The sequence below is a fragment of the Lipotes vexillifer genome, unplaced genomic scaffold, assembly GCF_000442215.2.
Source record: "Lipotes vexillifer unplaced genomic scaffold, Lipotes_vexillifer_v1.1 scaffold207, whole genome shotgun sequence".
Taxonomy (NCBI): domain Eukaryota; kingdom Metazoa; phylum Chordata; class Mammalia; order Artiodactyla; family Lipotidae; genus Lipotes; species Lipotes vexillifer.
In genome coordinates this window covers 1,952,092-1,963,403 of record NW_006784469.1, presented here as the reverse complement: position 1 = coordinate 1,963,403, position 11,312 = coordinate 1,952,092, and the positions used below count along the sequence as shown (strand labels likewise).

Here is an 11,312-nt window from a genome sequence, read left to right as displayed (position 1 = left end):
CCCAGGGAGAAATTCCAGCAGCAGTTATGGGTGACACATCCTCTTCTTTAGCAGGTGGTATGCTACACGGGTCTCTCACTGTTGTGGCCTCTCCCGTTGCGGAGCACAGGCTCCGGACGCGCAGGCTCAGCAGCCATGGCTCACTGGCCCAGCCGCTCCGTGGCACGTGGAATCTTTCTGGACAGGGGCACGAACCCGTATCCCCTGCATCGGCAGGCGGACTCTCAACCACTGTGCCACCAGGGAAGCCCTATTTCATTCTTTTTGATGGCTGGGTAACATTCCATTGTATATATATACCACACATTCTTCATCCATTCATCTGTCGATGGACATTTAGGTTGTTTCCATGTCTTGGCTATTGTAAATAGTGCTGCAGTGAACATTGGGGTGCATGTATTCTTTTGTATTATAGTTTTGTCTGGGTATATGCCCAGGAGTGCGATTGCTGGATCATATGGCAACTCTATTTTTAGTTTTCTGAGGAACCTCCATCCTGTTTTCCCTAGTGGCGGCCACCAGTTTACAATCCCACCAACAGTGTAAGAGGGTTCCCTTTACAAAGAAGGAATCTTATCTTAATCACTTTCTTAGTATTGGGTACTTGCTATTTTGAGAAGCAAGCCATTTCATTGCCAGATGTCTTGTTTTGTGCAAAATGACACATAATGTTCCCCCACTACTTCCGACGACTTCCTGAGCAAGTCCCATTCTTCTCACCTGGGACAGCTCTTTGATGTTTCTGGATAGCTTCTGGGTCATCCTTTTCTACTGGCTAAAATTCCAGTCCTTTTAATGGTTTCTCATATAACGTGCGTTTTCCTGCTCTTCCACGAGCCAGACTGCTCCACTTGTCAGTGGCCTCTACAAAGCTGAGCCTCCGGGGCTGGATGCAGTACTCGGGATCTGTTTCCACCATAGAGGTCTGGACAGTGTGATGTCACCAAGAGGCTCATTGCCTTAACAAAATGGGTGCTGTCACTGGATTTAGAGAGTTGCATCGCAGTCCATTAATTCTCTAGCAAGAGCCAATAAGCTGGTTTTCATTGGTATGTCAAGAACTTCCACAAACTAACTTATTTTCAGTAAGACTGTAGGGTTTAAGTTAAACTATCAAAAATGAATTTCTTATTGTTATGTGGAAACCAGAGATGTCCATTCACTCTAATTGGAACCATGGAACTACTTAAGTTTATGATATTCCATATGTTATATTTATGCAAAAGATAAAATGCTAGGTGTCAAGCTCTTCTCTCTCGTGATTTTTTTTTAACTTTATTGAGTTTTTTACTCTCCTCTCTGCTTATAAAGTGTTTTATATGCACAACAGCCCTGTGAGGTAAGACTATTATTATTCCCATTTTACAGATAAGGATACTGAGGCACAGAGAGGTTTATTAGCCTGTCCAAGGTCATCCAGCTAGCAAGTGGTTCTGGACCCAGGAAGGCTGACTCCAAACTCTATACTGCCTCACCTCCCTGGGTAGTGCATAGTTGGAAAACATTACTTATGTTAATTGGTTGTTTTTCCCTAAAAGGAAAGATCTGAGTAAGAACTTATCTTAAAGTTCCTCTTCCCCATGTTTCCAAGGTCCATTCCATGGAACATTGGTACCTTAAGGTGATCTAAAGGGGGAAAAAAGAGTTCCCATGTTTAAGGCCACATAGTTGCCATTTTTTCTTAACTTAGCCACTTTGACCATGCTATGCTGTGGCTTGATTCAGATGTTAAGTGACAGGTTTCCATGAGGTGTTATACATGAGAGCACTTTGCAGAGGCTGAATACATTGTACCTGCCTATAGCATCTCAGATTATTCATGAATTTTACATGCCTAAAAACACCATTTTAAACCTTTGCTTCCCCAGACTCACAGATAGAGAGAACAAACTAGAGATTGGTTACCAGTGGGGAGAGGGAAGTGGGAAGGGGCAATATAGGGGTAGGCAAAAAGAAAGGGGTTGTTATGGGATTATATGAAATCAAGTGTGTGAAACTTTTGAAAATTGTAAAGCACTATAGAATTTAAAGAATATTTCATCCAGTAAAAAGCAACAACAACAACAACAACAAAGCAGTTGCTTCTCTGATCATTTATACTTCCTTTACAAAGTATTTTAAGACTTGGTTAATCTATGGTTGTCAGCAGTTGCCACACACATAATAATAATGAATTAGGAAGTTTAAGATTGTTTTAAAAGTGGACCAAATGTGGATGCTGTGTTAGAAGAGAGACAGTGGGAAAAGACAGGAAATGGGAAACATATTAAGTCTTATAATGGTACTTTGTAATTCTGTGAAGCAAAAATTCAGTTAAGCTCGAGCGTTTATGATGCTGGAAGAAGCATGGAGGAGAGATTTACATTAGTTATGTTGGGCCACTTCTGTATATACTTAAATAGCAACCACAGCAGCAGCAATAAAGCCCTAATGACATAAAGAAATTCTCTAAATTAACATTTTGTTTTAATGGGACAACTAATAAGAATACCTTACATCCATCTTTATTCTAACATCTCGGTCCTGTTTGTTAGCTAACTTCCTTGTATCCATTTTTGTTCTCCACACACTATGAATAATTCTTTCAGTTGTTCGTACCATCTCCCTTCACAGGATATATTTAGTGAATTATCATGGTCCACTGATAAGCATCATTTTGCAAGACTAAACAAATTAAGTCCGTTCAGTCTCTCTGTGTAAATGACATTTTCAAAGACAAGTTGAAATAAATCAATCCAGTCAGGCTAAGACACAATAAAAATGTCGGGACAACAGGTTGTAAAGTCAAACCAAGCAAGTTGGTACATTTTTATTGTTATTATCTTCCCCAAATGGACAGGAAAATAGAAAAAAATACAAGAACCTTAATTTTTTTTTTTTTTTTTTTTTTAGGTACAGATAACAACTTTATTTGTCCACACCAGGATTAAGTTACTTAACAGAGAGACACAGAGGGTGGTGGGAGGTTGCCATACACAGCACCATTTACGTCGAGGGCATCAGGAGGCAGAGCATCGCTCCTGCCAGGGTACCACGGACTTCATCCTCCTCCACCCTGCTGAAGTGCCCCTTGCGGTCAGCAGGCCCTGCCCCGCACCCACCAGCACTGTCATGCTACTGGGCTTCTTCCCCCCGCTGTCCCAGTACAGAGCCCACCAGGTCTGGAAACGCCTGTCTTTACATTCATCTGTCCACTGGGCCCTCACACAGCTCCTGCGAGGTAGCTGGGATAGCCTCCCACTGGATAGGTGAGGGGCCTGCAGTACAGAATGGTCAAGTGACCTGTCTGCAGACCGACAGGGGGTCACGGCTGAGCCTAGAGCTCAGACAGGAGTTCTGGGCCTGTTTCTCTACAGCCTCCCCTTATTACGACTTCCCTCCTCTTCACAAGATTTGGCCAGTTTTCTTCTGTTTACTTTTTAAAGATTTTTCCCTTGAGTTTTATTCCCAACCTTAAAGTTGCTCTACCCATTAGACCTGCACACTTACTACCTCCAAAGTTCACATTGACTTCTGCTCTTCAGCACTTCTCTTATCTCAAATACATCCCTGCCTGTGTACTTTGCTACCATTGATAGATTAATATAGTACAGGTCTAACTCTTTCAAGTGCTTCCCTGTTTTTTCCAGAAAGTCTACCTATCTACAGTAGTGTTATCCAATTGTAACTGACATGGACCCCTCAACGTATGGGCCTAAAACAACTGAGAAAAAAAATTGTATATCTCCATTTCCGTGCCTTAAACATATGCTTCTTTAAAGCAAGGAATCTGTGTCTGGGTGTGGTGCTCATAGAAGTTCACGAGTACATTCATAAATATTAATGCCATAGAATGCTTCCTTCAAACACAATTGTTACCAGGACTTCACATCCATTAATACGCTGCTGTGACTGAAAATATCGCCATCAGAATTTCACTTTGCCTTTTGCTATGCTATTCATCTAATATTTTAGAACTGGAAGGTACGAGAAAAGTCATCTAGTACAAACCTCTCATTTTAGAGACAAACTGAGGCACGAAAAGGGCAAGTGATCTGCTCAGTGTACCGAAGTGTGGCAGCATTAGAATCTGGGGGTTCTGACTAAATTCCAGTGTGTTCTACCTCACGCTGCTTCCTACGTAATCGCCCATTCCCCAGAGAGGCCTGCCATCTATTCCTGCTTCCACTATGTTCCCACGGTGGTTTGGACCGTTTCTCCACCTATTGGTATTTCCAGCATTTAGGTAAGCAACCAAGCTGGCAAAATAGAAAATAAAACCTCTTCCAACATGCCTGCACTTTTTTTTTTTCAGCCTCTTGATTAGAGGAAGGCTTTTTAAATTCCAAGTCTCCTTTTTGTACTTTCTGAAAGTACTAAATAACCGCTAAGAGCTTTAAGTTAGGTTAACGATGGCCGGTAATGGCTTCCCTTCTAGGGTAAATTGGAAGCATGGCTCAACACCATCATATCTCCTCTAGGAAGTGTGTGTGTTTTGGAGGGAAAAGGGGATGGATTTGTGGAGGGTTGGTGCTTAAAAAGAGTTATCTATTGCAGACCATCCTTATCCACACCACCCAACTGTTCCCAAAGCTGTTCTGTTCCATCATATGCCATTAATGAGGTGAACTTTTGTCTATATCTTGTGAGAAAGAGTGACTTTGGAAAGTTCCCTAGAAGAAAAGTTTTCTAGGGCTGGCCTTCTGTAACATACCAGACAGAAAAAAGGCTGACAGAGAAGAACAAAATTAGCTAAAAGCATTTGGGAAACTGATATAATCTGAATTGGTTCCACAATGTCCAAATGGCAAACCAAAGCTAAAGATATATAATTATGCATAATCAAGGAACCTAAAAAATATGGAATGCAAATAATTTACTTACATGTAATATTTCATACGACAGCCAATTTCTCATTATATCAAAGATTATAAATATGAACTAAAATGCACGACTGTGGCTCCCTGTCAGTTCTGAAATATGTCCATAGTGATAAGAGACTAAGGACTAGTAAAATGGAGGGAAAGATGGTTTGACTATTGAGTGTTCGCTAGTGGGTATGTCACAGACAAAGCAGTGAAGATATAAGCGATAAAGGTACCAGTACGTGTTGTGTCTATATTAGCCTAATGAGCTGTAGAGAGATTTAAAGAAATGAAGATCGTAAACTCCAGGAGGCAGTCAAGTTAAATTAGTAGCTTCAAGCAATGAGGTCTCGGTATACAACCCTAATTCCGTATGTATCTTGGCAGCTACTGTGCCTCACCCTAGTCCGACCTCGGCCAAGGTCATATGGTTTAATAACTTACATGTGTCTAGTGCTTTTAAACTTTTAAACCCTTTCACATCTATTTAAGGCATCTGATCCTCACAACAACCCTGTGAGGTAGGCAGGTTGCTCCCTTTTAACAGCCAAGGAAACTGGTGTTGAGAGGTAAACTAAGTTATCGCACATCCGTGATGAAACCAGGGCTAACTAGCTCTCTGGACTTGGCTGCTTCCGTTGTCTACTAGGCTACCTCTCACGTTTCTGAAAGGTCTTTCAACTAGTGGAGACACTTGGGAGAAGCAAGTATATTCCTACCCTTCTGCACATTAATGGTCCATCCACTCTTTTTCTGAGGACACGGAAAAGGAGCCAGGGTACCAGAAGGCAGCTGTTGGACCCAGGCCTCTGCCAGAGTAGGAAATACTCCCTTGTGTGATCAGCTCCTAACCTTTGGTGTTTGAAATTAACCTCTGAAGCAACTTTTCAAGCGCTAGCTCAAAAGCACCGGTTGCCTCTTCCACCGCTGCGGCCGAGCGTCTGACCGCGACCACGGCATCCCTGCGCGGCTCCTTGGCGGTGTCCTGCTGAGCACTGGCCTCCTCGCCAATGGCAATCAGATGGTCCAATTTTTCTTCCTCCCGCTTTGAACGTTCTCCTGCCAATCTCCTGTTTTCTGCCGACTGGGCTGCGATAATCCTGGCCACTGACCGCCTTCTTCGCCTTGCCCACCTGGGCGGGGCCTCACTGGTCAAAGGCCCATCCCCACCAGAAACAAAAGGAACTCTGGAGGAGGAGCCACAACGCCGCTGTGACGAGGCCACCCCGGGAGTGTTTTGGCCGGAGCTGGTGCGGGGGCTGGGCTCACCAGACACTCCCAGTCTGGTCATGGGGCTGCTCTGACAGGGAGCGGCTGCACCTCCGGAAAGGCGGTGGGAGCTGCTGTAGCTGGGGGTCCCTTGAGGGCACCCTGCACCTGAGGATTCATCCCAGGAGTCCTCAAGGTCGCTGGTTTCTCGCATCTGGGCACTGATCCTCAGTTGACAGTCCTCATCTGATTCCTTAACTGTTTTCAAGATAGGCTGATGATCTGCTGCCTGAGTCATTTTTGCTCCCAGAATGCTGGTTTCCTCTTCCCCTGGGGTGTCAGGGGCCACTGAGTTCTGATCACAGCGCTGGGCCCAAGCAGCATCCTCCGTTTAGTTATGTGCATCAGTCACTATCTGATTTCGGAGAAAGTGATCCATCGTATCATAAAAGGGACAGTGTGGTGGATCACCCATACTTGTGGCGTGGGCCGCATGGGCCTTTAAATACAATGCCCTCAGGGCCTTGAACTTGGAGCGGCGCTGACGCTTGGAGCGGCGGAAGCCTTTCTGCTGCATCCGCTTAGACGCAGTCTGGTAGACGTCTGCATTGTGATGCACGGTCTGGAGGCCCTCAATATACTGTGCCTCACCTAGTATGGAGAAAAGCGTCCGTGTCTCCTGTCTGGACCACCGGATGCCCGCACTGCTATTGGGAGTGGCCGTAGTGGACTGCGAAGGAAGGCCAGCTGGAGGAGGCTCCTGGGCAGCAAGGTGCCAATCTGAAGGTGTGGAGCGGCTCTGTGTGCTCCGGTCTATCTCAGGAGCCAGCCGATTCTTCCCTCTCAGGGCTAATTGCCGAGAGGCCAGGTCCAAGGACCGCATTTCTGGCTTCTGCCAAGGATCTGCTTTACTTTCGTTACTGTACTTGAAATATTCCTTATTCTACTTTGTTTTGTTGCCAGTCTAACAACCTCTTCACTTTCTGCGTGAACAGCACAGCTGGAGTAACTCTGTCACCTGCATCATTGGCAACCACATCAGCCCGGCCCTCCTTATAGACGGATGTGCAGGTGAACCCCGATGGCCTCCGTGAAGCGGCAGAGACGGCGGCAGCAGTAACGAGTGGTCTCCCCTCCGCCACAGCACCGGGCCGCGGAACCCAGAACCTTAGTTTTTGAGACTGGTTTGGGAAGCTGTAATTACATTAGCAACATCCAAGTGTTATCAACACTGAGCAATTCCTCTCATCTCAACTCAGCAGCCGACTCAGAAGATCACACCTTCCAGCCCACGGAAGACCCTTAGTAATGCATGTGTGATTGGGTAAAAAATTTTCATTACCGCAAGCTTCATCTTTATTTGCTTCTGTATTTCCCTAAAGGAAAAAAATACTCATGGCTATCTCCCTGGTTCTTCAAGAGGGCTATGGCCAGGTCCCCTGTGAAGGAATATATAGCATGACTTTTTTCAATCCCAGTTGCCCAAGTGCTGCCGTATTCCTGACAGGGGAGAGTTGTGCCCGCAGAACCCCTGGAAGCTCTTCTCTCCCTGACACAGCACTGGAGGTGCGGGAAGATTCCAATCACCCGTTAAACAGATCTCTGCCTCCCCTTAGGCCTACTTTTCTCCTGGACGCCGTTTCCAGACCATATTTGTAAAATATGAATCTTATAATGAATGCTCCTCTCTGTTCAGGAACTTTCCAGGGCTTCTTACTGCTGGTTGTTTAAAGCCTAAACTTCCCGGCATCCATCCGGAGAATAAATTCATTCAGAAATCCAGCACCATCCTCTTGGTAATGCTTATTTTCCTCTTTTCCACATCTTGAACCCTCTGCTCTTGCTTTGCTTGGTAATAGTGTCTTATGTTTGTTGGTTCTCTGTTCCCTCCCTGAACTGCCCTTTCTTTTCCCCTCTGCCTATTCAAATCCCGGCCTTTCCTCCAGTCCCCACCCACCCTCCACGCCATCCATGAGGCCCCTCTTTCTTTATCTTCCTGTCATTCAGTTGGAGGCCTTTTCTACAAAAGGCCAGGATATACAAACACAAAAGGGGATTAGGTGTGGGAAAGTTTACCCTTCCCTTTTAATTCCATGCAGTCTGAATTGCCCATTTCATTCCATTTTCAGCTCCACCTAGATGTCCCACAGCATCTTGAACTTGAGAAGGGTCACTACTTTTTCCCAAAGTCCCCATTTATCTTCTTGTGTTCTCTCTCTGTGACAATGATGTCACTGTCTACCCAGATGCCCAAAGCTAGAGATCCAAACATTACCCTTCAGAATTCTTTCCTTTGCTGCCCATCTGGTCACCAAGAACTCTAATTTCTGGTCATCAGTATCTCTCAGCATCACTCCCGTCTTCTTCACTGCTCTGTCTTAGCTGAGCCTTCATCATGTCTCTCCCGATTTTTTTCCAGCAGTCCGCTAATAGATCTCAGGCCTGTAGCCTCGTCCATACTCAGATGCTTTATTCATCTTCCACATTTGTCTATGTTCCGAAGCGAAAATCTGATCGCTCGAAAAAATTCAGCGGTGGCATTACATTGTTTTTCACATCCAATTAAAACTTTGTAGTTGAACTGCCAGGTTCTCTCTGATCTGTCCTGTTTCTTTTCCAGCATCTTTTCTCTTTGCTTACTCTGCCCTATCCTCCTCCACTTTGGCTATGAACATGGAAAGGTCCATTGTCGCCCACACCACTCTCTACCTGCAATGTTTATTCTCCTTAACATCTCCTGTTCAGTCTTGAAAATTCTTTTTCACATATCACACCTGAGGAAGCTTCCAGGACACCCACAACTCCCAAGTCAAGATAACACTCCGTTTCTCTGTGCGTACTTCATCCTATCACAGCACTTACCTATCACTCTTAATGTTGGTCTCTCCAACTAAAGTATGTTCATCTTGAGGCTAGAACACCTAGCATCTAACACAGTCCTCATAAATAATTACTGAATGAGTGAATAGCACGTAGTCCTAATTTCTCCATGTGGCTTTTTTAGAATTATTCATTGGTTTACATACCTGAGTATATCTTCCTAAGATTATAAGGAGCTCAACAATCAAGGATTCTGTGTGTCTGAAACTGCATAGAATAATAATCCATACACGTGACAGAGTGTGATAGATACACTGGAGACCATGACTGAGAGTAAGAGGTCAAATACGTGGACTGATCAAGAGGATGCATTTCCACCTTTATTCCTCCTTTCTGCTCAGCCTTTAATGGATACATCTTTGGCTTATTGAGCAGAAGTGTAATCATCTCTCAGGACATCACTTTCAGGTCTAGCCAAGGGCACCCATCAACAGAGCCCATCATCAGCTGCGGTTGACCAGGGCTCTAATTTGGCTGTTATCATTGAACTCTTTTGTAAGAAAGGTTGACTAAGCAGGGACCTTGTCTGTTTCACAAGATACAGAGAGCTCTCTCTCTAAACTTCTCCCATAAGTTTCAAGACCTTTCATTTTAATGTCTGGGAGCTGTTGATGAGGTATAAATAACCACTGAGGAAGTGGTGTGATAGGGACATAATAGATCAACAGTCCAACAACCAGAATTCTGCTCATGATGAAACTAGAAAAATCTATTGGCTCAGTGGTTTCACTTTCTTAAATTCATACAGAATTTAGAATGAAAAAGAAAATAGATGTAATTCGGTAAGAGGAGTAAATGCAAGAACCAAAAGGCATAAGAAAAGCTCATCATGTTGTCAGACTTAGTCTGGTTTCATGTATTCTTTTGGACATCTGGTGGGCCTAGGGCCTGATTTTATGATAATTCAAAACATGGCACTTCCCATGCATTTGCCGTACTCCTGCTATATTATATTGTGTCATATGGCTCCTCTATCCCAGCCAACTTGCTCCACAACTTGTTTCTGAAAAGATCTCACATTCTGGCTCCTGTCTCAATTCCCCCACCCCTCATTTCACCATTTTCTAAGTCATGCCCTTTCTTCAAGCCTAGCTAAACCAATAAAGGATGCATAATTCCTGAAAGGCAAAATGGGTACTAATTTGGGAGGACTTTATTCTCTAGGCAGAAAAAAAATCCCAAGATGGTGGGTGGGTTTATGTTCAATGTGATCAGAGCATTGTTTTGGAAATAGTCCCTCCTCCAAGAGATTACTATGCCAAAATAGACAATTGCAATGCTCTGGTCCGCTTAAGAGGATTAAATGTAATTGGTGACTGTTACCTATTGAGTGAGTTAAGACCAACCTTATCTAAGGTATAAAAAGCAAAGCAATAGTAATTCTGCTTTTAAATTCTTAGTATTTTCAAAGTGCTTAATATGTATTATTCCATCATAATGTAGCAATGTTACACCAAGAAGGATAAATGGTGGGCTCTAGACCCAAACATCAATAGCACTGTTCTAGCTAGCAAGGAGCGCTCCTGCTTCGAATCATAAACTCCATCAGACCATCCATTCATTCGAAACTGTGTTTTAATTTCCTACTCTGTTCTAGGCAGTGTTCTAGGCATTTGAGATAAAACAGTGGACAACACAGACAAAAATCCCTGTCCTCGTGGAGTTTATATTCTAGAAGGAGAAGACAGACAGTGAACAAAATAAGTAAGGTAAGAAAGTGATAGATGTCACAGAGGGATATTAAGCAGGAAAGAGGCACAGGGAGTGGGGAGAGGGAGCTCATCAAGGAAGGTTCACTAAAAAAGTGATATTCGGGCATAGAGTTGTACGAGGTGGGGCAACAAGTCATGAAGGAGGAATAAGGTTTAATGGTAGATTGTTTACAGAAATGGCCACAGAATTCCTATCCTTATAGCCACGTCTTTGGGTAGCCCCTTCCACACTGGTTCTAGGCTTAGCCATGTGACCTGCTTTGAAAAATGGGACAATGTCAAGTGTGACCTAGCTTTTTGATCTCAGAAACTCTTGTGACCACCATATGTAAACGAGCCTGAGCTACCCTGAGAGAGGATGAGAAACACGTGTCTAAGCAATCCCCACTGACCCATCAATAACAAGCCGCTGCTCTTGTAGTATGAAAGCGGTCATAGATAATACATAAACACGTAGGTATGGTCGTGTGCCAGTGAAAGTCTATTTGCAAAAAGAGGTGGTGGGTCAGATTTGGCCAGCAGCCTGTAGCTTGCCAACTCCTATCCTAGACCGTACAGCCTCAGTCAAGCTGGTGTAGACAAGAACTGTCCAGTCAACTCAGAGAACCAGGAGAAATGATAATTGTTATTTTAAGCCTTTATGTTTTGGTTCGGTTTGTTACACACA

General features: G+C 44.1%; 1 protein-coding gene across 1 annotated transcript in view; it reads right to left on the bottom strand.

Moving 5' to 3' along the window:
• LOC103086920 (uncharacterized) overlaps positions 1-6,936 on the bottom strand; it is a 15,356-nt gene extending 8,420 nt beyond the window's left edge. The window contains 2 exon segments of the mRNA XM_082931063.1: positions 5,697-6,482; positions 6,909-6,936. Coding sequence (XP_082787189.1) covers positions 5,697-6,482; positions 6,909-6,936 — 814 coding nt within the window.
• Between the last annotated feature and the right edge of the window lie 4,376 nt (positions 6,937-11,312).